This window comes from Anopheles coustani, chromosome 3 (genome assembly GCF_943734705.1).
Source record: "Anopheles coustani chromosome 3, idAnoCousDA_361_x.2, whole genome shotgun sequence".
In the NCBI taxonomy this organism is placed as follows: Eukaryota; Metazoa; Arthropoda; class Insecta; order Diptera; family Culicidae; genus Anopheles; species Anopheles coustani.
In genome coordinates this window covers 56,095,781-56,122,734 of record NC_071288.1, presented here as the reverse complement: position 1 = coordinate 56,122,734, position 26,954 = coordinate 56,095,781, and the positions used below count along the sequence as shown (strand labels likewise).

Here is a 26,954-nt window from a genome sequence, read left to right as displayed (position 1 = left end):
TTCCGTTATGATTCATTTCTTTTTACAACATTTGCTTATCGAAGACGTGCGCCAATGCCTACGGCATTTCGATGTTTTTCGAACCGAGTTGATTTTCTCGCCGCGGATGGGCGTTATAGAGACTTCTTGTCCGCTAATATTTTTTTCCTGCCATGGAATTAGTTTTCTTTTCCCGTCAGATAATGATAGGATAATAAGCCGTTCGCCAGCGATGAACTGAATCGCGTCTTCGCGCATTTCTCAGCCACATTAGAACGTGCACCACGTGGCCGGGCTTTTGCTTTTTTACGATTAGAACAATGTTGGTTTTTTCATCACATCTTTCTCCACGATTTTATTACCTTTCCTTCCATTAACTCACCCTCTCGTAATTTCATCGTTTATCTATCTCATTCGCTTGGTTATCAACGAGGTTTCCTATCATACAAATTCCATAAAAAAATGCTTACCATGCCATTGTAAATATATGTTTATATAGGTGTATAATATTTATGCACGATGACGTTTCTGGGAACCGTTTTATTGATACACCGTCACATATGCCCAAGAGTCTCATAGCGGTTGCCGAAATCTCGCAGTCTGTGCCTTAATTTCCACTGCTTGCCGAACTGTGTATTAACGCGTGAACCATTTCGCAACAAATGGGCAATAATAACTATATGAGGCAGCGGATAGAAAGGGTACTTTGGACGAGGCAGCGCAACCAACGAACAAAAAGTAAAATGAATTTCACGTTGTCGCGCCAGCCGAAATGGGTCTAGATTACTTTTGTGGTATTCTCGCTATTCCGGCAATTTCCGACCATGTGTCATTATGATATTTGTTGATTCGGTTGAAATCATCGAGCAAGCAAATGCAAATGGTGAGGAGCTACATTAATCGGTTCTAAACGGACAACATTCAACAAAGCCGAATCTAACACGGTACACTAAACATACTGAAAGCTAATTACGATTTTCTTTTTAAATCTTGAACAACACAAACTTACTGAACTTTACTGACAACGAATTGAAAATCCTTACGGCCCTCCTTTATGTGCTCCATTTTGAATCTTGTTAGATGCGAAAATGCTTTACCTTATACGGCTGATGCGTGGAGTAAAGTGCTGTACTATACAATGTAATAGCAAAACTGACAAAGCGATTCATTGGTAGTCAATATCGTGCCGCACGAAACTATTTGAAAAGTATCAGGACATGGTACGCTAGTTTACTATCACCCATGCCAATACCGATGGTGATCGGGAGAAGCTGCATGAAAAGCACAAAAACTCGTTCAACTTGAAAACAAAATTTGAATACCACCTTCCATCGCTAGTTCCTTTCAGTAGACTACTGCCGTTTGTTGTCGCCCCATGGGATTTTGCTACGGATGCTTTTAAAGCAGGAACAAGGTAGAAGTGTAAGTGGTTTATTGAAAAGCAACACTAACGACCAACCTGCTTAAGATGCCCTTATTTGCCCGTTGTGTAGCAAACACAAAAAGGGGAAAAAGTTAATTTAGTATTCAAAAATTATAATCCAGGTAGCGCAAAATTGAGCACTGTACAAAATGAACACTATCCGAGAGGGACTCGAAAGACCCAAGAGGATTAGAGTGGAATTTTAACGGCACTTATACCACAATTGCCACCTGAAGCCGTCAGTTTATATGGTACAAAACTATAGAACAAGTAGTTCTATTTGCAATTCCATAGTACTTTGGAAGGTTCACGATTACTTCTGCCGTTAATCAAAAAACAAACTACTTTGCAAACACAGCTCCATTTGGCTTTTAGAGTAAGCAACAAAAGTACTTCGTCAGTATTTGTTTTTCTTGTTGTTTCTAATCCTCCTCTCGACAAAAAAGTCAGACACTACAAAATCTTTTGATTAACTAATATTGCATTTTTGCCTACTGCACCACTAGCCTAAAAATAATATTAACGCGATATGGGAAGCAACTACAAATGAAGGCATCAAACATATAAATGAAAAAAAACAAAAACTGAAAAATATTCATCTTCGACGCTCGTTGTTATGGGTTTGTTCTTTCTCTTAGTCGGAACGACAAGAAATCTACGCTATCGCGACTTGTGCTTGACGAATGTGTTTCTTGAACGCCTGTTTCTTTACCTAAATATAAATAATAAATTACCGCTTAGGACGAAAATGATGCCGTGATATTTGACAATGTGTGAACCGGCATTTTATTGCACAATTTCACACATAATGTTCAATGTTGTTCAGTGAGTGTTCTTTTGGTAATTTTTATCTATCCAGAAAAAGGTGCATCCTACCTAATCGGAAAGGCGGGCACAGGCGAAGTAGAACAAACCCACCTTTCACACAGTTAGCAGACAGAAGCAATCTGAAAGAGTGCTTGATAGTGCTCTATTAAGTGCTCAAAAACTCAGAGATGTCCCGTGCTTTTGGCAAGTAGGATAACCATTCGTATTAAAGATATTGAGCTGAAAAAGTAAGAAATAATTCCGAACAGCAAACAACAAAAAGAAAGACTAAACGATAAGCAAAAGCCGATATCAACGAAGACACGAGGGAAAATTTTCGATTGAACGACCACCAGCGGTCATCAAGTTAACATTAGGATCCCAAAGAATACGGGTGGCCTTCCACATGAGGAAAAGAAGGGGGGGCGGGGGGGGGGGGGTAAAAAGAAAAACAAAGCTCAAGCGTACCGGTAGAGCGGAACCAGCACACGAATATAACGCAAAGATCGAAATGTTACTCAGCCACGGATGTTATTTCGGGGTGTCTAATCCCTAGTCCGCCCGTCTCTTCGATGGTGGTACCAGGTGAGTGGGCAAGGCAGTTGGCAGCTCGTTGCCATCCATTTTGACGTTGATTAAATGCATCGCCAGAGCGAACTCCTCAATGTCTAGGAAACCGTCCTGGTCGTAGTCGGAAAGCTTCCAGATCTTGCTCAGCACGTTGTTCGGCAACTTCGATTTGATCAGCTCCGACTTGGCGGCTGCGGTGGTTGTCCGTCGAGGTTGGCAGTTACGAAATAGGCGTCATCCGAATAGGGAAAAGAACGAAAAAGAAAGTAAGCCCGAAAAAAGAGATCAGAAATCGTTATTAAGCTCCACTCTATCTATCGATTGATTAATCGATTCACGAGTGATTTCTAGAAGCAAAAGCCCCAAATTCAGTTCGAATGGTTGCCGTTCCGGGACAAGGTAAGGAAACTCCGGGAAGTCTTAACTGGCAATGATGGGGCGGTAGTAGTGGTGGTGTTGATGATGATGATGATACTCACCGGCACCGGAAATCTTTCCATCAATCGGCTGCAGTGACTCGAAGATGGGATCCGTTCGGGCACGATCGCGATTGCAAATCCAATCCACCTCTCCGTACCCGGCATCGATGCCCTCTCCCTTCCGGTAACCGAACGGCGATAGGACATCCTCGACGCCATCGAATGCTCCTCCTAAAGAGAGGAAGACGATGTTCCGGCAACGAAGAACCGCAGCAGCAAGGACGATGGAATAATGAAAGAGAACGAAAATCAACGAAAACAATCGTTTAGAAAATGCGGAAAACGAATCAACTAGCTCTAAGTGTGCGGAAATGAGAAACGGAGGTTTAATACTTCGCCTAATGTTCGGGTGAGGGCTTTGAATCGTTTCTTGGCTATTCCCAAAAGCTAAACGTTAGTACATACATATATATATATATCTATATGGCCACACAGAGAAGAGACTCGACAACGGACACCTGGATCTATTGCCCCACAAGTACAAGAACGAATTTCATCTGCTGACCCAACTGCAACCAAGCGTGTCTTGCCCACAACCGTATCAATGAAATTTTTATTCGATATAAAGACAAGCACTTTGATTCTCTCCAGGATTTAAAGATACGATATATAGACCACTGCGTTTGAGCAGCAAACTGTATGAACCTACATGAGTATTGAATTTTTCTCGAATGGATAAAACATTAGGACAAAAACGAATGAATGAAAAAAGACGGAAATGCACACATTGATGTAAAAGTGTGGCTATGAATTGAATGCAATAGAGAATGAACTGATACAGTGATGAATTCGTAAATTGAAGGACAAACTTGAGTGATGAAAAGACAAATCAAACAATAAACAGTAAGACGTTACACTTTGTGATATTCAAAATCACAAGAAACAGATATGACTTTACTTTGAAGATCAAGCGCAAAAACTCACTAACAATATATTTCACATTTTTCCATAGGCTTTATATAGGACAATTCAAAAAAATATTTACAACAATATCAAATATAGAATTAAGCTTTGTGATATTGGTTTTAGTAAAGGGTTTAGTAAAGGGTTTAAGAGTTCTGATAATAAATAATTTAGAAGAACATGTTACAGAAACATGATAAAACACACAGTTTTTTTTCAACCTTGTGGCACGAATATATTTTTGTACAACCCTACAAACTTTACTATAATGTTGTTCATTTCGTTTCTTGTGCTCCAATAAAAATCGTTTTGCGTCCTTTTATATGTCTTATAGTGCACAAAAAACACAAGCCAAATGAATCCGAAAACGTAGCATAAGAATACATACAAAAGAAAATAGCTGTATGGAATGGCGTCAAAATGTTAGAGAAAAAAAACATGCGAACCTCTCAGCAAAAGGTGCCCCAAAAAGCTCGTTTCCATCGCCGACCCATTGGTTTGTCCTGGAAGCCAACATATTGTGGGGATAGAAATTTATATAAAAGCGCACCGAAACTATTGACTGATGATGAAGCTGTCGGTCGTGTCTTTGGGGTAAGAGTGTACGGCGGGTCAGCTATGACACTGTGTCGGATGGAAAAGTAGTGGTTCTCTGGATGATGAAAATGTGAAAAGTTTGCGACGGCAATTCCCAACCCCATATCCCCGCCTCTACTGGGACGGCATTTGTCTTTCAAATTATATCCTAAATATTTAACCTTTTGTTTGTTGACAGTGCGCTGGAGCCTGAGTCGAGCATAATGGTGGCAACGTTGGTGGCTGGATGCGATCTAAGGTTTCGTTAATGGAAAGAGATCATGCGGAGCAAAAACCTAGGGGGACTGGAGCTAGGAAAAAACCCTTTCCCCTTACTCCTTTCACATTGTTGTTCGTGTTGCAACAAGACTCGACACAACAAGTGAGCGTGTCTGTGGATTTTAGAAGCCGTTTTTTCTTAAGAAACAAACGAACAAACAGATGCCTTTGGCTGTCTTTGGCAAGCTTACGGATAAAAAGCCATGTCTTCATGCTACGCTCTCGAGACGACGTTTGGAGCGAAAGTACCCGGACATGTCAGTATTATGTATTCTTTCCCAAAAACCGACCGTATTTCACGAAATGATGACATGCACTAACAACCGAGGCGTTCGAAAATAAATGGAAACATAAACAGCATACCAGCCACGCTGCTGTACAAACATAAGTCCTTCCAGTACTCAACCGATTATGGTTACGTCGATCCACTTCTTTCCGGTTGGTTTGGGACATTTCGATTTATAAAAACGATTGAAACCTTAGTCGCGGAAAACTTTAATATTGGTGAGTATAGAGTGGTAGCATGGTACAAGTTCATTTCTTTTTGCGAATCACTACGTCGATGGGTAAGTTTGTCTATTTCCCATTATAATTACTTCCATTTAACATCCCCCACAGAATATGTACACCATGCCCTGCTTAGGGAAAACGCGTTATCTTCACAATCCTCCTCGAGCGAAAGGAAGATGAAGGTCGTGAACGTGCAAAGAATTGTTCACACCGTTCGGAACGTTTGCAATGGATTGCGTCTCGCCCTTTCGTTTTACCATTTTTTTTCCTTTCTTAGCCCTTGGTTCTTTGTACGTAGGGTTCTACGAGAGCTCCAAAAGGAGGACAAATAAGGGGCGCTCATACCACGGCCTGCGGGAACGACAGCAGGATACAATCTCTTCGCAGTGGATTATATAAACACTGGAAGTCCAACGAAACCGGCTTCGGCACACGTACCGGCCGTATGCATGAGGACACATACGAAGTTATGCGATTTTCGCACCGAGTTGTACCAGGGGTCGTCTTACAAGGCGATAGCGCTAGTTCAGCCATATTATGGGTACGATTACGATACCGTGCTTACATCATTCCCACGCCCACCAACTACATTCCTGTCTACGAAACTAAATTCACTTTTAAGTAGCACACACATGTTCGGCTGCGGCAGGAACCGGAGGGAACAATAAAACACATCTCGTTGAAATCATCCTCTCCGATCGATCCGACACGAGGCACCAACCGACATGACCTACAAGGCGCCTCCATCGGGGTAGCTAAGCTTGATGTGCGGCTTTTGTGTTGAAGTGATTCAATTCGGGATTGTGAAATCCATTTTTATTTTATTACTGTGCGCGGTTTTGTTTCCCTGCGTGTTGTTCCCGGTTTGGCCCCTGCGTCACGGATTCGGCAACGATTTGGAAGGTATCGATTTTAGCACTCGAACGATCGTAAAAACTGGATCCGGATTCCTGCCATCAAAAGCACGTATTATTTGTCATTCGTGTGTTTGGTCCCGTCTGCAATCCCGACTGCGAGCGGCATAAAGCTCGAGTAAACACACGGTTTAACGGACGATCTACTAATAATCCTTCAGAGAGTGCGAGGCCATTTTGTTACACGACGAAGAAGACTAATTTTACGAACTTTCGGGGACATTTTTATTACAGCTTTTTTAAGGCTTCCCAGAGGCGATACCCGCATCCGCCTTTTCTCCCTGCGAAGTGTACAGTGCAGAGGAGACCAAACCATGGTATAATCGGCGGCTTTTGCTTCGAAATCCATTTTAAATACTGATGAGGATTATGGCTAATTCAAATTGATGCCATTCGGGTACAAAATGAGCACTTACTAATTTCAATTAATATGTGCCATTTAATTACATTGCTGGGGTACGTTCAGTATGAACGACAAAAAAGAGAAGAAAACCTAAACCAGTACTCGACCAACACGCTGAACCCTACTGCCACAACCGGACCTGCCCTTGGTATCACCCTGGCTGCTAATGAGAGATCATAAATTTTACACTTTATAATAACCCACTTCAATTCTTTGCTCTTCCCCGACTGGTTCATCCGAGCTTCCGAAAGAGTTCATTTTAGTGCGCCTCATTTGTCAAAATATGGTCATTGCTTTACGGCCGATAAATGTTACGGTGAGGATAGATTATGCATAGCTGATGCAAATTATGACGCTAGCTCCGGTACAACGTAATTCAGTTTAAAGTTGTTAGAGAACCAGTAAAAAATAAAAAATCAATACGCATAAACCATTTCGAGTACATAGAACACCATGCGTTTGGATAGAGATTGAAAAGCACAGCACGGACGCACATCCCTAACGAGAACCTGTGTTCAGTCCATAAGCATCTGAAGCTATCTTCCATTGCCGTGCTGTGATAAACACCAATGTTTGCACGCAGTACAATCCAAATTGCAACAACCTTTTAGCTGATTGCATATCCAACTATTCATCATACGAAAGCTTCCCTCCCTTGAACCGTGACGTTCACGCATTCCCAACTAATACACCCAATATTCGATAACACGGAATAACACCGCAGAGAAAGAAGGGTTTCCATCTCCGAAGCGTTATTTTGCATCGCGAACCATCATCAATATGGATGGGAAAAAAGTGTGAGCGGGTGACAGCCAGGATGGTCTTATTTTCCACCGAAACATTCAAACCATATTCATCAACCCATTAGCGTAATGGTACTGCAAACGGCTTAACAACAGCATCGATGATAGAATGTTCACTTCTAATGGCCCTTGCTTCCAAAGCCACAAGCAAACGAAGAAAACAGTGTGCAAAGTTTTTGCACTGGACCTTTAGGAGTGTGTGGTTGAGGCACCGTTATAAGGAAAAGCATCGCTTCGATTGTCCTAACCATAGATAAAAGGGAACAGCTATAGATACTTATTAACATATCAACGAGATAAGGTACACAATAATATCAATTGAGTGGGGCCTTAAGAATCAATGAAATGTTAGGCGTTTACATGGTTTTCCTTGGGTGGATGACTTTTTCTACGTAGATAACTTTTTAAACGAGTGTTTAAACCACTGGCAGAGCAACTATAACTAGATCATAACACGGAAGAAATAATTGATCAAACCAACACTTCAACTAAATTAAACAAACGAAATAAATGGAAAAGCTTCTACAAGACGAGCAAATAATTCGTACATCAAAAATCATAAAATAAATGATGTCGCAGTTTTTTTCCTGCAAAGTACCGTTTCAGAACATTTCTAACCAATACCCATCGTGCTTTCAAACAGTATAGAAAAATTTGATACAAAATAAATAAAATGCAGCTCTCAGATGGTCGGACACGGCGATTCGGGGAGTCTTTTATCTCAAATGGTACGGAATATGAACAAACTCCACACCATAACACCCTATGCCAAACCCCAAATAAAATTAAATTTGTTTTGGTTTTATTTGCATCATTACCATAATATTACCGTTGTCAGAAACGCGGATGTTAGATCTCACTCAAAAATGACATCGCACTTACATTAATCTTCAAAACAATACCAATAAGGCTCGCGCCACATATAGCCCAATCAAATCAACAGTCTCAAACGATGATACATTTTCTCGAAGATAAACCATAAAGTTAGCACCGTTCAAGAGTAAATAACGCCATGAAGCGCACACGTACGAGACTTCGTGGATGATTTGTAGTCTAGTTTGGCTGGCGTTCCGCTCGAAGGATGCGGTACGGTATGCTTCCGGTTTGGATCATGATTTGAATTTTTAACACCACTCTGCAGCGAGATCACGCATGAACGTAATCAACTATGAAAACCGAACAGGTTGGAAAACGATGGTATGTTTTTTTATTATATTTATTTTGTGTGCTTCTAGCGACAGTGTGAGAACATCCGTTTTCAAATGACGGCACGCGCGCACGCAATAATACACACAGGGATGCACGCACAAATGGGTAACGGACCAGTTAATCCCGACTGCTGTCTCCCTTCTTCTAGTAGTCCAATGGTTTTATGTACCACCTTTCGAAGGCCATAAACACTCCATGGCGGGATCGGTTCTTACACGAGATCGTGGCTTCCCGATACAACATTGATACAAATCATGAGCTCCGGGTTATTGTCTACCGTGACCTCCCACTTTCTAACGTAAAGTTATGAAGGAAAACGTGGCAAGAATCGCTTCTCACAACAACCATTCGTCGAACACTTTTTGTTAATTTCGGTTCGCTTATTTTCCTACAGTATCATTCCAGATAGCTTAGGACCGACGAATGTGTGAAGGTGAGACTCGACCGAACGGCGGGTTCCGTGAGCGTCAAAGTCGGCTTTAGAACTGCCCAACTACCATCCACCATTCCCGCTCCGCAGGAGAAGTGAAGGCTCACGGGTTTTCCAACATGCTTTCCTCTCACAGCGTATCACGCACCCCAGCATCGCACGGAGCGATTTCGGTCCAACCGAAAATTGCCAATCAATCACGTGCGTGCACCGTTTCGCAAAGCAAAGTGATTCGTCGTTTTGCTCGTCTACCGGTGTCGTTTCTCGGCTGGATCCACCAGAGCCGAGCGGATTGGGACTGCGCGCTGCACGAGTGGAAAACGTCCGGAATGCCGTGCACCGAGAGCTGCTGGTGTGCTTTCACAGCGTAGGAATGTTTTTCTTGAAATCCGTTTCTCTTTCCTCGACGCTGCTGCTGCTGCTGCTTCACGTACATTCCCACAATTTCCCATCGCCCGGCTTAGTTGCTACAAATAAAGGACGAATAGAAAAACAACATGAAAAAAAAAACACACAGTTTTCGTCGGTAGAGCTCCATTTTTGCTCCGCTACCACGCAAATTCGCATTCCACCGTTCGGAGTTCGGTGAGGCTTTGCCTCCTTCGTTTTGTTCCGTTGAGTAGCAATTTCCATTCCGAAAACCATTCTCATCGCCCATTAGCGTCAATCGGAAAAGAATGGCTCAAAATGATTTGGTTTGTGTTTCTTTCTCAAATCACTGAGCATTTAAAGTAAGAACTCCCGATGGGACGAAGAACAGGGTACGCAAATGTAGATGAATTTCATTAACTTTTTCGCTTTATGTATGTGCTCCCAGCGTTGGAAAGCAAAAATCCACCTCATTTATAGCGGCCCACGCCAGACGGGGATGCTGCACGTTTGGGTAGAGCGAGGAAAATAAACGTATTAACTGCGTAGCAACAATCCTATCTCGCAAAGGCGCAACCTGTTGTTAGCGTATCAGATCAATCGAATTGAGATTAATCAATCACGCCGCAGATGACATTAACGATTGATGTGAACAAATAGTCTGAAGGCAAATGAATGAAATGCATACGTGATATCTGATATCCAATCAAAATATATAGCCAAGAAAACCGCGCTACTAATACAAGTTTATGAACATATAGAGGATAAAAAAACTCCACAAAACTCCTTATAATTGTTTCTATGAACCTCAAACAGTGCTTCAGAGAGTCCCATGGGATTCCAAGGATAAATTATTAGTATACATTTTTTTGCCATTTAGCCGTTTAACTTTAGAAAACGTAACAAAATTGTGACACATCCATCAGACATAAATCAGAAAAAAAGTTGTGTAACGTGGTCTCTCCCTGCCTCACGCGCCATTTTCCCCTTCCGGTTTGTTTCGTTTATTCAACCTTCTTCCAACAGCATTCAGCAAATGGAGTTGTTTTTTGTACCGGCAGTAAAAATAGAATTCGCCACAATGATAAGAGCCCATACCGATCCCCCATTGTGCGTGTCACGGTGTACTTCGTGGTAGGCTGCGAGGGTCACGGGGGGCAGAGAGTTACAGCGAGCAGCAGCCGGATACGGGAAAGTACCGAAGTAAGCCTAGCTGACAGGTGAAAGGCAAAATGACGGCCCTGGAAAAACGCCCCCCAGGATGGTTCGTGCAGAAGGGAAAAGTGCCCGCGGAAAAGTCGGGAGCAAAAACACGCGAGCAATGATCGAACTGAAACAAAACCGAAAAAAATTAAACGCCTCACAAACGACACCGCAATTTGATGAATGCGTGTTGTTGTTCTGTCGCGACCGCGCTGGGCTTAGGCACGGCATGGGAAAACTGAACCCCGGCGTCCCCGCCCGTGGCTGCCAAATGCCAAAGCGTCACCGGTACGGTTGAGTGCCTGCGAGTTTCGACGACATAACCTTCCTTCTCCCCGGGCTGGAGTCTAGCGGATGACCGAATCACAAGAAGGCGAGCAGCGAGGCATTATCAATGGTTAGGACAAAACTTTTCCATTCCTCGTCGCATCTTCCCAGCGCACTGGACTGGCTTGCCCGGCCTTTCCACCCCATAGCTGCTGGTACCGCGCTGCGCGGATGTGCTTTTTACTGCCCATTTACATGCCCATGGTGTATTCGAGGCAGGTACTACGCCCTTCCATGCCCACATTCGGTTTCAGCATTCTGCTCTCCTCTCTGGGGACCCTTATATGTTCATTTCATTTCATGGTTAGGAAGTGGTAGAAATCCACAAACTTCACTTCATTGCTCGTCCCGCCGCAGTGCAAAGCGCACAGCGCGTGCACAAACCGGGGTCTGTTTCTTTGCGGAAAGAATGAAATGTTGGAAACATAAAGGTACCCGAGCTTGCCAACGCCACAAAGCTTTAACACCCCCGCACGCACAGTGACGCACATAGGGCTAAAGGTACTGGGAAGACAATTTATTGCGAGTTTAGTACATGTTCAATCCAACGGAACCCGTGATTCCAAATTAAAAAAAATAATTATACACATAACTCTCGACGAAAAACTTGCAAAGACAGAGGCAAGGATTCATGCGAGCTTAATAACAGTAAGACAAAGTATTATATACTTACTGTTTTTTAGTAAACTAAAAAAAACACGTAGCTAACATGAAGTTGAAATAGATAAAAAACCATCATTATTTAACAGCTAAACGAAATGTATAACCGTTTAACCTGCAACGATGAGAAAATAAGTAGCACGCATAAACCGAACATCATACGACAAAATAGTAAGTCAATTTTCTGTTCGAAACATTTAAAAAATGAAAGGAAGATATTTATTTCCAATTAAGACCATGTACAAGGGGGTTTGGAAAAGTGTTATACTTTTGTGAACTCAATTTTTAAGGTAATTTTGGTCACTTTTAACCCCTTCACAGTTTTACCTGAGCTTTACTCAGCCAAGCGGATGGAATTTGTACTGAACCAGGCTCGAGTAAGTTTTTTGTCGCACGTTTTGTTTCTACTGACGTTTCGCGGCATTTGTTTCCAGTCCCTTGCTTGGAAAACACGTTGTTATGGATTTTTGCACATTTTTATTCAATTATTTAACATTAATCGACGCAATTCAACCAACTTTTCGCTTATTATATCGTAGGATGCGGACCATCCTCGAGAAGCAGTGGCAATTTTCGCTGATCACAATCCCAAATAATATATGTGCAAACTGATCATCATTTAATATCATGCACACTAAAGAAACATCTTCATTATTATTTTGTTTCGTTGAAGATGTTAGTTTAGTAAGCATTGGCACTTTCGAGGCTCGAGGTACCTCTGAAGGTTACGCTTTAAAATGTGTCAAATTTAACCGATTTACACTTGAATCTCTGTCTGTAAGGGAGACAGTTAGACCGATTTGGACTGTTGAAGTTAAGGTTAAATACAGTTTCAAATTTCAGTTTCTAAGCCACTGACGCACAGTTGTCATTATTTTCGTGGCATTTACGACGCCATCAATCGTCGGACAAGCAACGGCATCGCACACGTCAAGTGTCAAGCGCATGGAAAGTGTCAGTGGCCAGACATTTTCACTGCATGAACTCGGTTAAGCAGCGGGATGCACATGATTCGCTGATGCATTGAGTATATGTATAGTGAGGCATATGAGTCTCTCATTCAAAAAAAAAATCTCAACATAATGAAGTTTTGCGCCTCTGGATTATGATTAGTCGGTCACAACGGCTGTTCATATAGCTTTCCCGGGAATTATGATGTTATCTAATATTTCACGGAAGCTTCACCGAATACAACAGCCATGCGCTTTCCCATCCGAAATTTCACCATCACGAAGGCACACTGTGTGTTTGCGCCAGTGTGTCCCAGAGCAGTGTCAGCCTTTCCTCCGTGGAAATAATCTCCCACATGGCCGGCCGGGGAAACAAAAGAGCAACGGCAACGCGCGGCCAGGACACCGGAAATCAAGTGAGCAGAAAATGCTCCCAAAATGAAATCTCCCCTTGATCCGGGCACTTCTCGGAAGAAGGCAGCACACATCAGCCGGACGAACGGTGCACCGTGGGATCTCGCACCGGACCGCTGGCCGAGAAGCCGACAAACAAATCATCACGTACGAGATGATCCACCAGTCGTCAGACCCCGGGCCCCCCCTCACCCCTGGGGGAGGGTGCTTGGTGGAGGTATAATGGCTTCAGACAGGCTGACCGATAGACAGACAGTCGCCTTCGTTCCATGCTGGTCCAAGTTTCGCAGAAATTCACTTGGCGATGCCATTGTATGACTGCAGCAAACAAAACGAGAACATGTGCAACTGTTCCCCCACTGATCAGCCGTATATGTGTATGTGTGTGTATGCTCGTGTGGGCGCACGGCCAAGTGGTGGACCCCACGAGCGCACTGCCGGGGGATGATGCGAGTGGAAAATATGTATTAGACGGGTGAAAGATTGAGGTCAAGCTTTTTTTATGCGAGTCTTATCAAAGAAAACCCGAGAGACGTGGAGCTCCGACTGCCCTCCGCGCCATGTCCGTTGGCCGTTGGTTCCTTCGCACGGCCACGGTCAAGCTGGAAATGGCCGGGGAAAATCATAACGGTCCGGCCAGCTCCATCACCCCCATTCCCATTCGCTGGCAGTAACGGGCGAACCGTGGAAACAATATTCGCACAGACACAGAGTACGACATAAATGGTCTCGCAGTTCACTTGCTTTCACTTGCACCGCACCGAGAGTTTGCTGCTCGGATGGACGAGACACGGGTTCGGACCATCATCGCGTAGTGGAAGTGCGCGCTCCAACCATCGCACGATGGTCAAACTTCATCAGCATTCAAACGGCGCATCCAGGGCCGGCCCCTCCGTAAGCTCGTTGATGGGGAAAATTGAAAAATTGCCCTCCTGCGGACTGCGGGCGTGGCGCTTTGCTGTGTCGGTGCTTTTCTCCTTTCGCTCATCGCAGGTTAAACTTTTTTCGTTTTTTTTTACAGCATCAAAACTCACCCCAGCCCCCTCTAGGACCACACACCAGCGGTACCTTTGGGGTTGAGTTGAAAGTTGGACCTAAAACACCCAAAGCTTCCCAGGTCAGGGAAGTGTGCCCGCCGCGGCACCAAATGGGTATAAGTAGGGAAAATGGTGCGGTAAAAGTCATAAAATATTATGAAAAAGTGTATTAAAAAACGCTCGCGAGCGTGTCCTTATGTTGCTGCCCTGGCGCATACCACCGTACACTGTACTGAATAATTAATACCGCAAAACCGGCCGGGTCCCGGTCCAACGGCGGGAGGAGGGCGAGGGAGCAGAAACCTCGGCGCAGGGGGAGACTGTTTGCTTCCATCCTCCACGGAGGATGCAGCCGTACATTTACCCCATAAGCCTCATTACCATTAATTCTAGCCGTAGCCAGCGCGACAACTCTCTGGGTCGCCAGCCCCAATCCGCCAAAGCAGCTGCCGCGCCGCACGGCAGTGTTTCCGTATCCGGAAGCCATTGCGCTAATGTGAAGTGTTTATGTAATTTAAGACAAACACTCTATGCAACCTATTCTTTCGCTTCCTTTCGGCAAGCGGCGAACGGAAGGCAAACTCAGCAAAAGGACGCAATGGCGGCCGGCGTGTGCCGGTATTTGTACTATACACACACACACACACACACACACACACACACACACACTTTGTCCGGGCATGCATCGACCGTCCAGCTAGAGAAACGCGCCAGAAGCAAGGCAACGTGTAACGCGGAGCTTGCGTGAAGGTATGGCACGGGCGTTCCACTCCGTGCCCGGTGTTTGTCGCTTTACTTTAGGCGACAAATTTTATGCGCGAACATGTGGCATCCGATCCGGAACGCGTTATTGTGATAGCTTCTTCGGTGTCAACCCACTCCTTCATCTCATTGCTCGATCTCACTCGCTCTGTCTCTGTTTCTATTTCTTCTCTTTTTCCTCTTTTTTTCTCAGTCACGTTATCCTGTTTTTCTTATTCGACAACGACCTGCTTGCTTACTTAACCAGCTCCATCCCCAAAAGATTGCTTAAGTTTGACTAAAAGACTTTCTTTCGTTTGAAGGATTGTTTTTCTTTGCTATGATCATCGAAATGATTTGAAAATTACTACTACTGCAGCTGCCCTACTTGGTAAAATCTACGCACCACTAACATATTGCTTTCTGCTAACCGAATCAAGTAGGTCATGATGACCCATTCGTATTGGTCCGGAACACTCCTGCCTTACTTGGCAATATTTGACACTTCGATCTTCTTGGAATCACAACGTTCAGAAAAGAACAAGTGAACACCACAATCTTGTTTCTGGACTATGAACAAGCGTTCCCAGTGCAAACTCTTCGCATGTTCCATCGCCGTCGCGAATGTGCCGTAAACTTGTTTACCACTTTCTCCTTCCATTTCGACAAATCAGAACGCCACAGCAGCAAACAGAGAATTCCGTTTCCTTTGGCGATGGGTGTTCGTCTTCTCGATTGAAATTGAATTTATTTTCCAAGAATTGAAAACATCGAAGTAATAACAGCATGCCAAACAAACAAGTATTAAATCCGTTACCAAACTCAACAACGTTCGATTATTTTATTTTCTATACCTTTTTTTCTCTCAGTCTCAAATCTCCCATTGCAACCCTAAACCAATCACATTAACCTGGGTTGGTGGCGGTCGCAGTGATGGCGGTTAAGTCAAGGGTACTGACTGCTCGAAGGAGGAAAAATCAACAAGCGCGGAAGAGTATTGGTTTACAATTCTTCGGTTGTCGTAAGGAGAGAAAAAAACATGTCCAAGTGGTCCGAGTTCGTTTGATGTCCTTGGAGGGTTGTCGGAAAATTACCAACCTCTCACACGAACGCCCACGCTTACAAATGATTTCGACAGACAAAGTAAAACCTAGGACGGCGGCCTCACCCATTTCAGCTTCGCTGTCAATCGGCCATTCTCCCAGGCCAATTCACGGTTGCATAACAAAGTAGATTGAAACCCAATACACTGAAGAGTAGCAAATGCCAAGTTTCCTTTTCCTCTGGGGAGTAATGCAAAAAAAAACGATAAATAAAGAATTCCTCCGCTTTGGGAGGTCCGTTTTGTGGCAGAATAAGGTAAAATGCTACCCTCCACAACATTTTCTCCATCTTTCGCCGGCACATCGCCAATTATGTACCAAGAACGATGTACCATGATGAGTTTTCTGTCCAGGGGAAACACACACAAAAATAATTTTCTTTGCGGCTTCGCACCTCCAACGAAGTATAGAATTCTATGACTGTTTTCCTTCTGTATTTCCTGTATATTTCTGTGGTGTTAAATAAGTACCTACTTTTCTTCCTAAGTGAAACAAAATGGTGAGGCTTACGGGACGGTGAGTTTTTACACTGATGGTACAACAACCCGTTCCGCAGTTTCTTAACTTTTGTATCTTTTCTCGTCACATTTCGGCATAACTAATCAAACTGGTTGACTGCCAGTGGTTGCAAAGCATGACGTAGAAAGATGAAAGTCAATGTAAATTGAAAGAGAAAAAAATCGAAGGACCAAAAAGGGATCTCGTTGACGGTAGTGCTAGATTTCGGGCATAAAGAGCCGGCGAAGAGTTCGATAAGATATCATAACGACGGTTGACGATGGTTGCAAAGCTTTGTCGAACGCTTTTGTGGACTGAATGGAAACAAAAATCGAAAGAATCTCCGCCTTTCCGAGCGATGCCCTTCGCTGGTCCGGAAAACCCAACAAAGGACAGCAAATGCGCCAAAAACGTTTCTATTAGTATCTTCGTTTTTTGTGTGTATCAAGATTAATAGAGAAGAAAAAATAGACCTTTTTTCTCTTTTATTCAGAATCGGCACATAAATTCACTAAAAAGGTGATGCGTTCAATACATCTGACTGTGTGAGAAACCACCGCAAAAAAACTTTCAAAATCGAAAAGCTTCACCTTCTACTATTTCTCAATGTATAGTGGTACCTTGACATATGTGTTCAATGTGTTTATTACCTTGTTCGTATGTCATATTGATCTTGTCTAAAAACGAGCGTTTCGCATGTTGCATTAGTAATTGCACAAATTATTTACTTTACTGTAATTTCCAAAAAAAGAATGTTGTTCCTTTTAAGCGTCTAAGTAGACAGCGTGAGAAACATTTGCTAAAATGCATGAAAAGCTTCTTAATCTTGTTGTTGTCTCAAAGTCCAATTGGACCAATTTTTCAAACAATAAATTAAACCGTTTAAGATTTTTTGAACTATTATCTATTGATTCTATTGAAATGTTAAAATCAGACAAGAGACTACGACGTGAACGTTCGATCGAATGCATTGCGAAACTGTGAAATACTTTCAAGAGTGAATCAATTGCAACATACTCGTACATTGGAAACCTTTTGGCAAACACTCAATGCGATAAGTGGTTAACCCAGAGAGGGTGCGGCATTAAGAATATTGTTGTGTTGTAAACTAATTACCCTGTGTGTAGAAATAGCTGCTTGGTGTTCCTTGTACTGCTGCTCATATTCAATTAACTATCGACAAGCTAACTATCCTTGTTTTCCATTTGGATACTAACTGCATTAAAAAATTGCATTTATTATCAACGAAAATGGGGTACTACTATTAAATCGAGGAGGAGAACTTTCGTATAACATATGAATGGATGAACAAAATATGTATGTTAAATTTACAAAGAAAATAAATAAAAAATACGTATGGAAAGTTGATTCCAATTCGACTGTCAAATATCAAGGAAATGTGTTCCCCACAATCGCTGGTCCAAGGTTAAACAAGCAAAGATTTCAGAAAGATACACAATTACCTTATCGCTTGAAAGCAGTATAGAGATCCAGTTTAATGCAAAAATGCTATGCTTATCACGTCCCTTATTTTTATTCTTCCAACTGAGACGAGGTAAGTACATAGAAAAGGCAAAGGCGTGAATTCATCACAAAAACATCCGACAGCTCGTTTACCAAGCCAATAGCAACAATGTAGGTAAAGCTATCCTTTTCATATTATCGTGTTAAAAAGCCTCTTTTACTTTTAGAGCACATACTTCTTCCATTTTATCAAATGCTTTTTTCTGCATCTCTATTCCCTTATTCTTAGTCATCGTAATCGCGGCGCTTCATGTCAAGTGCCATCAAGACGAGAATGATGATTCAGGGTGAAAAAATGTCTAGGGTATAAGAGATGTATAGAGACGGATTGTTCATAGAGGTGTGGCATTTTTTCGTAAGTATCTTCAGTCTTGAGTGAGAGATTGGATACCCGGGTTAGTATATTCAAAATTGACGTAACAAAATCAACGTCTTAAACGCTGTTCTAAAAGTCAAGAGCCTGAAAATTCATCTATCATGTGCCAAACATGAGAAATTGAGGAGATAATAAAAATAAACTGATTAAATTCATTAACCTTCTAGTCCTTACATGAGATAAGATTTGGTTTTCTTAGATGGCTCACGCTACGCGTTCATTACCAAGAAGTATAAATGAATTCACACATAAGGGAAAAGTTGCACCACTGCAAAGAAATGTAAGCATTTACGTTTGCAAGCATTACTTAGTAAAAAGCTGATAACAGATATTTGAATACCGGCAAATCTGAGTAAAAAATATGTCTAGAATGTTGATGCTTCCACTGCATATTTATTATCCAAAATGACTTACATGAAACACATGGATGCATGGATGTTTCGATCGGGGTTTATATTCATACGATACAGAAATATCAAACCCCTATCGTTTTTTTCTACAAACAAAGGAAAGGATGGGCATAACCATCCCTTAACTCATTTGGAAAAAGAACATTTCCCACGATATAAACACAGTTTGGTAGATGTAATTAACACCCATTTTATATCCTCACCACACTACATCCGGTAGGATTTTTATTTTAAGCCATGCTTCCACGCCACAGTTCGACATATAATAAATACCCGAGTGTCCGTAACCAAAACATGTTTTACCAACCTGTTCACCGAGGAATAAACTACTCCCAGAGAAGGTATAAAATAGAACAACGGGTTGATTTTGCTTCACCTCGTACGCTGAAATGGCTTTAAACCGTTCATTCGGATATGTAACGATAGCAAGGTGAGAAATCCTCGCTGCCGCGGTCGTCTGGATAGTTGACGGCGGGAGAAACAGGAACCGGATGGTAATATTAGGGTAGTGAAAACTTCAAAACCCACCATCAAATGAGTGGCGAGCAACTGGTTGGTGTGCAGCCCCGTTATGGTGTATACTACGGCAGATCACGCTAACTCGCCTTCGAAACTTTGGACCAAGAAGACACCGCAGCACGGCAGGCACACACGATACACACACACACAAACGAACCAATTCACACCATGTCAAAGTCAACCTGCTTTCCCGCAGGATGTGTAACGCACACATAGACCGAGACCGAACCCAGTGAAATCCCAGCAGGAGATCGTCGAGTAGGAAAGTGTACTCGGAAAAACACAACACACGTATTTTGCACGCTTTTGCTGCTCGAGCCCGACCTTCCGTTTTCAATGGGCCCTCAATATATAACTCGGAGGCTTAGTTATCATCACGTCACTTGCCCGACTGTGGTGGGTCGAACACATCATTGGAAATCTCCATCGCCTCTGTGCTACAATTTGTTCTGCACTTGAGAAAAGTTTACCATGGGAAAACATTTTTCTATCGTTAACATACATTTGCCTACAGGCTGCGTATCCTGTGCGGCATACAGACCGACCTGAAAAAACGACCGAGATAGGAGTCTGCCTCGCTAGTGGTTTTTATAGCCCCCAGCAAATCACGACTCGCTCCCGACGACATTCCATGACTGACGTACAGTACATTCTACTTCCTATGGGGTCTTATTCCTATGTACGAAGCTGGGGCAATCTTCGTTATATTTGCCATTTTGCGCAGATCTCCCGCTGTCCATATTTGCGTTGCTTGATACTTGGCCACTCGTTTCTAGTACATGTTAAAACTTGGTTTTATTATGGCTTTTCATTCTTTTTTATAAGCTAATTTACAATTGGTGTTTGACTAATATTTTAATCGCTTCAATCTGTTGAAAAGTACTGTAACACTGTTTCATTTAGGTGATATATCTGAAAAAATGAGAAATTATTTCTCTCCTACACATCTAGGCTACATCCGGCATCTACAAACGAATGAATAAAAAGAAAAGTATGGCAGAAAAGATGGGTGTGGCAGAAAGGAGCTTCGATGAGTAAGAAAAAGTTACGCCTAAACACAGTTTGCACGCGCGCCGTTCATCGGTCTTAGGGGACACCACCCTTCATTGGCACCTTTCGGTAGATAAAGTAATGCACGTTTGTCACGAAAAAATTTGTTGTCAGAAACTCGCAAAGATGCTAACACGCCGTGAAATATCGGCAAACAAGGGTCGGCTATTACATTCCGTCAGGTATGAGGCATTTCTTTTTATCAGTGTGTAATATTATGATAGCAGATGTTTGTGCAGCGTCTTTATCAATCGTTAAACGAACGTGGAAACCAGCCATCATCAATTGAATATCAATGAATCATTTCTTGTAAACCAATATTACTAAATAACTGCATTTTTATAATCGTTTTGAAAAACCACTAACGCAAACTACTAGCAAATTAACCAACAGTACTTCATTCGTGGGTAAAAAATTTTGGTAAACGAACCAACACTAAGAGCATATTATTTCAGCAAATATAGAACATTACATCATTTGTGAAACCGTTTTGCGACCAGCCACGCCTGCATTTATTGCTCATGAGTCATGGAAACAAACCGAGGTGAAACTTTAAAAAAAACTGTTATGAAACAAACTGAGGTGAAAACTTTACGTTGCAAATACGTTGCAGTGTTACTCTACCAGTTTTGTTCGTTATCATTTCTTCATATCGCGCTGGCGACACTGACTGGGCATGTTTTCACGTTTTCAAGTTTGTTCAAAAGTTTCGTCATGAAGCGCTGCATGTTCCTTTCGAGCATCAGATGTCCTTACAAATACAACTTTTTGGGTTAAACGGAACTAACTGTGACCACGGTTCGTAAAGTTTGCCTCCTTCTCATTTCAATAAATAACAGTAATGCTTACATAACTGAAAGCACCTGCGCTCAGCAATGCTGGCAGCATGGTGTAAAATTAACGAGCCTTCAACGTCATACGTATTTTGCATTGCACACATTGGCCGGCTTGTTTAACACTGTTTTTCAGTGCCAATTTACTTCATCCATGTTATCAACGTATGCAAGAGCGTTAGACCATTTGTAGATAGGACATGAGCCACCAGTACAACAAGCACCAAATAATTATTTGTTTATATTCTGCACGAATATTTTACTGCTGCAGTGCTTTGATAATAAATGACCTGAGGGCACTAGACAATTGGAAGTGTAATAAATTACTATTCAAATTTTCAAATATTTTAAATATTAAAACTACAAAATATTTGGCAATGGAAGAAAACAATATATCTTTACGGTAACTAATAAGATTTAATGTTAAATTTAAATTAAAGCCTTTAAATATAAAAGATACAAAAGCGAAGTACTTAAATTATTACGGATCTTATGTCGATTGAAAAATTTTTTTTTATGCAAAAAGCGTGTGACCCGTACCGAACGGTGCCATACACAAAATTGACTCGATATATCCGTTTCATAAATACAGTCCATTCCGTTGAATTAGATAATAAAAGTAAATATTACTCCGAGGATGAGTTATAATAAATAAAAATACATTTTATTCTGTTCGTCAAATATGTGTAAGCTCAAACATAAACTATCCTAAAACATTTGAGCACCATAAAAACATTTCGGATTTCTTTGTTCTTTGTTAAAATTGCATCTACCTTAACAGAAAAAGTAATAAAAATGCAACATGGCTTACAAGCACTAAATCACTATTAAGACGTTCGAACAGGGGAGATTTCTCCAGACAAGTCAATTAGCTCGTCCGATGGATGGCATCAAAATCGCTCTCCGCACCAGTCAGCCAATTGACTGAGGCCGGAAAGCCGGATGAAAAAAGATCTGAAATTGTCTCAACGGAGCCGATGATGATAAATTGCTAACGAATGTGCGCTACTTTCAAGTGTTTTCCAGAGGCTAGACAAACAGCATCCGTGGGTCAATAGCGGAGTCCGGAATGGTATGTGCGAAAGCACCCGATGGCAGTAGTAATGGTAGCGGGCGGCATCTTTGCGACCCTCGAGCCACTTATGCAATCGCAATGCAAAGGAGTCCCAACAAGCATAGGAAAAACTGTAAATAGACCAACGCATAACCAGAGAATGCGGTGCTGGTTCAACGTGGCACCGTGTCACCGAACCACCGTTCGACTGATATCATATAGGCCCCACACAATGCTAATTGTGTTTCAACGTTCTGGTGGCCAACCCAAACCAATGGCCGGGAATTAACATTGCCGCTCTAATAAACCGTACCGTCCGTTGGCGGGCACATCAGAACGTCTGACTGATAAAAAGGCAAAAAAAGAACTACCACACACGGTGACGTCATGTGGAGCGAGTGATTGGCAGCCCTGTTAGATGTACTGTATGAAATACTAATAACAATAATAATAATGAAGACTAGCAAACGGCACAGCCAGGGAAGCATCGTGAAGTGCATTGATTGATTGTCGAATCGACCGAGTTGGTCTCAGAGCGGAAAATTATGACTGACGATGGTACGTTAAGATTCATTTGATTGGACAGCAGAGTAGAAAAACTGACCTTCACACATTAATCATCCACTACTGGAAGTTCATCTAAAGTTTTTTTACTACGAACATAGAATCACGGGCATTCTGGTATCCAAGTAGATATTTTATCTCCATATAAATATTATGTTGGCCAACGGTAGTGCTCTCTTTGAACCATTTGAAATGATCCATACGACTATCTTCAACGGTGTGGAACGCCGTGTAGTTTTTTTTAATATTTTGATCTATTTTTTAAATAGATTTTACTAGGCACGATAACAGATTCACGCCTATGGTCATTTGAAACCCAATTAAGTAACAAGAAAAGCAAGAACACAAATTAATTTGGCATTGCAAGGCATTGCGATGCCCTATTTCCATGCAACCGATAAGGTATCGACAATTGAGAACAAGGTGCTTTTACCGACCAGCTACTGTGAGCTGTATTACAATAAACTGGTTTTGAATGCCACGGCGCGTACGGAGCTACTTGTCACTATCATGCCCCAGCACTTTTGCCTGCACTGTCGAGGATTCGTTCTGACAAAAAAAAGGGTTCCGAGTATGTGCCACTGACGAGTAAAGGAAAGAGTTGATAATGACATCCGCCAGCGTACTGATCCTGAGTTGGTCAACATTGAGTCTCATGGGTTACGCGTTGAGAGCATCACGGTCCGATGACCATGAGCTCCACATGAAAGCTTGGTTGCAGGGTTTATCATCGAGATTAGATAAAAAAAGTCAACCACGAGGAATACAATTGCCACCAGTTGCGTACAACGCCCATCTGCTCGCGTAGTAACATGGAATGTGGACGGTTACGTAACAAAGAACCTAGAAAAAAGACAGATGACACGTACCTTTGACGAGCGGCTCCGAAACTAGTTGCATCTCTTCCTGCGGGATCATACCCATTAACCGGGCGATATCTATCGCCAGCATGCGATCGACTACTTCCAGCAGAGACATCTTGAGGGAGTGGAACTTGGTGAAGTCCTGGTTAGCGAGCACCTCCTGCATCTTCTTGATATCCGGCAAATCACCAATCGAAACTTGATGCTCGCGACAAACGCGATCGTAGATGGCGCCGAGGTTTTTAATAAGTTCCTTCTTTTTGCTGTCCTTTCCAAACATTTGGGGCATCTCTTTGCGCAGTTCCGAAATAAGGTACGCGTGCACTTTAGCCAGCCGGGCTCGCTTGATGAGATCGTTAAGCTTGCGAAGGGCAGCATTTCTTGGTAGCGACTGCAAATCACGGAACAGATCCTGCTCCTCGTCCTCGAAGAGTCGCCGGTTCACATCGTACCGCAGCGGCTGGTCCCAAAACGAGCCGATATACACGCGGGCCACCTCGGGCGTTTGTAGCACCTTTCCGAGCGACCACATAAGGGCACCGTAAACTCGCATCAGCTGCTGATGGTCGATCATGTCGGCTTTGTTCAACACTATCCGTATCTTATCGTCATGGCCGCGCAGGGCTTCGATCGATCGGCGGAATTCGTCCGAGATGTCCAGTTTGTGCGCATCGAACAGCAAAATGATGCGATCCACACGTTCCGCGAACCATTCCAACACGCCAGTAAAATCGTAGCCTCTGTCAACACGCTGCTTCTCGCCGGATAGAATTCCCGGTGTGTCAACGATCGAGATTGCTCGTAGCACCGGAGAAGGAACCGTCGAGCACTGGAATCGGTTTAGGAACGCGTTGCCATACTTTTCCAGTGGACGAAACTGTTTCTTCGGATCGACCACCAGTGCGTTGCCCGGGATCATACCCTCCTTGTCGTCATACATAACAGCAATAAAGCGATCCGTCGTTGGCTCCGGACCAATCCGGATACCGGGAAAGTCGCGCTCCAACAGATAACGGATGAAGGTGGTTTTACCCGTGGAGTACTGTCCTACCAACAGTATCATGGGTTTTGCATCGAAATCCGAGTCTTCCAGTTTGGGAGAGTGGAAATCGTGAAAATTGTAGTGCTCTTCTAGAGGTAGCAGTTTACTGCGATAGATTTTCTTCAGCTCTCCCAACACATTTTCCACCACCTCTTCATTTTTCGTTTCCCGTTTTAACCAACTGAACATTGTGCTGCTCGCGTTTTACGGTCCGTGGGTTTTCTCAACACTCTCTTTTCGCTGCTGATTATGTTGCACTCTGAGTCATCCACCGGTGTTTGAAACGGATTTTCTTGGATTGCACGATATTTTCTATTGTTTCCTTTAACTTTGATGTGTTCTAGTGGGTCCTATATACACCGAGCCACCCGGAATCTAATGTATTGATCGATATTAAACAAAAATAGCTATGACTAATATTAGGGTGGAATTCAGTGCAGTACGTGTTCGCGTACCAGATGTTCGAAATAAAAGGAACAAAACGAAAACAACCGAATCACGGGTCAAACTCAACTACGCTTAGATTCCACGGAGGATTATCTACACCGGCGTAGGAATTTACGCGACCTACTCGAAGAAGAACCGACGAATCGTTCTACCGATCTCGACAATTTTACACTTTTCTACACTTTCCGAAACTGTGACACATCATGCATTCGCTGTCAATTGAATTTTGACTAGTGTTGGCAAAAGCGCGATTCGAAAGATTACCTCTCGCGCGTTCATGACTGATTCCTTTCGATTAGATCACATTTGACGGAGTCGAATCTCATTTGATTTGATTGAGATTCTATTTTATACGATTCAACCTTAATCTGAATCTTTTTTAAATCGATGCGAGTCGATTCAGACACGATTCACTCATCAGCTGATAACAAATACAAGGAAGGTTGAAACTGCACGCGCTTGATGGATTGGGATTCGGACTCGGAAATCAGGACTTATGAAATTTTTGAAAGGAATTAATTTTCGCACCACTAGTTTTGATCGAATCGAACGGCAGCACGACAATGATGCTATAAAATCTAAAGCGACGGCTAGACACAGCGGTATTCGCACGAATATTCCCGCCGTCCCGCGGGAATCCCGCTGGACGACGGGAAACTCCATATGAAAAAAACGGATTTCGTTCCCGCTATGTTTAAAAAACGCGAAACTACGACCCGGCGGGAACGGACGCATTTGCTTAATTGAAACGTTTCATGAAAAGTTTCATTCGCTTGCTACAACAACGTCGGTATGCGAGTAGTCTTCGACGCAAAATGCGAGTAGTCTTCGACGCAAAATTTTGGAGGAGGAACTCAACAACACCATTCATAAACTTTATATTTGATAATGACTCACAATTCCACTTTTACCTGCCGCCAATTTAGATCACGTAAACAAACTAAAACGTAAACAAAGCTTCACTTTGACAGATCGGGCGAATAAGCTCGTTCCCGCTGGATATTCTGTCGAATCTGGGCTACTTTTTCCCGTTCCCGCCACCTGGAATTCCAGGCGTGTTTAAACGGCGGTTAACGTCTGAAAACTCATGCTAATTAAATTTGTTATTAATTTACAGGATAACTGAGCATTTTCCTTTTACTTTATGGCATTGAGTTAGCAACGATAAGACAATCATTTATTTGCTAGGTCAAAGTGGCTCCCTAGCTACATTTTCATCGCATTATTGCAACCGAAGCTAATAGTTAAAAATACTGACACAATTTCTACTACAATGTGAACCTTCGAAGTAAACAAAATAAGGTTTCAATATTATGAATAATGAATAAAGATTTATGGTACACTACTTTTTTCGACCGGTTGTCAATTTTGAAAATCCACATATTACCAACTGCGCGGCGCTAGCTATTTTTTTATCGAGAGTGTCAGCTAGTGATGTTAAAATGTCCGGAATAGGAACATCTTTTTAAATCCCAATCCGACAAAGGAGCGAACTCTTGGAAGTTTTTGTTATTATTATTACATTACATTACATTGATGTATGCACGTTCATAGATATGTAGCTTGGAGAATAAGCATACAATGCAATTGTCTTATAGCAGCAAAACTAAAATATATTCAGCCAAAAGTTCGGTTTCCTTAACGTGATATATGAAAATTGACAGCTCGATTCGATCGGATTAATT

At 42.5% G+C, this 26,954-nt stretch overlaps 1 protein-coding gene across 1 annotated transcript; it reads right to left on the bottom strand.

The window, feature by feature from the left end:
• On the bottom strand, positions 1-25,440 carry LOC131260656 (EH domain-containing protein 3). The gene is made up of 3 exons (XM_058262446.1): positions 23,787-25,440; positions 3,259-3,429; positions 1-2,970 (listed from the first exon to the last, which is right to left on the bottom strand). The coding sequence occupies exons 1-3, from the start codon at positions 25,009-25,011 to the stop codon at positions 2,762-2,764; spliced, it is 1,605 nt and encodes a 534-aa protein (XP_058118429.1). The 5' UTR covers positions 25,012-25,440; the 3' UTR covers positions 1-2,761.
• Positions 25,441-26,954: the final 1,514 nt, after the last annotated feature.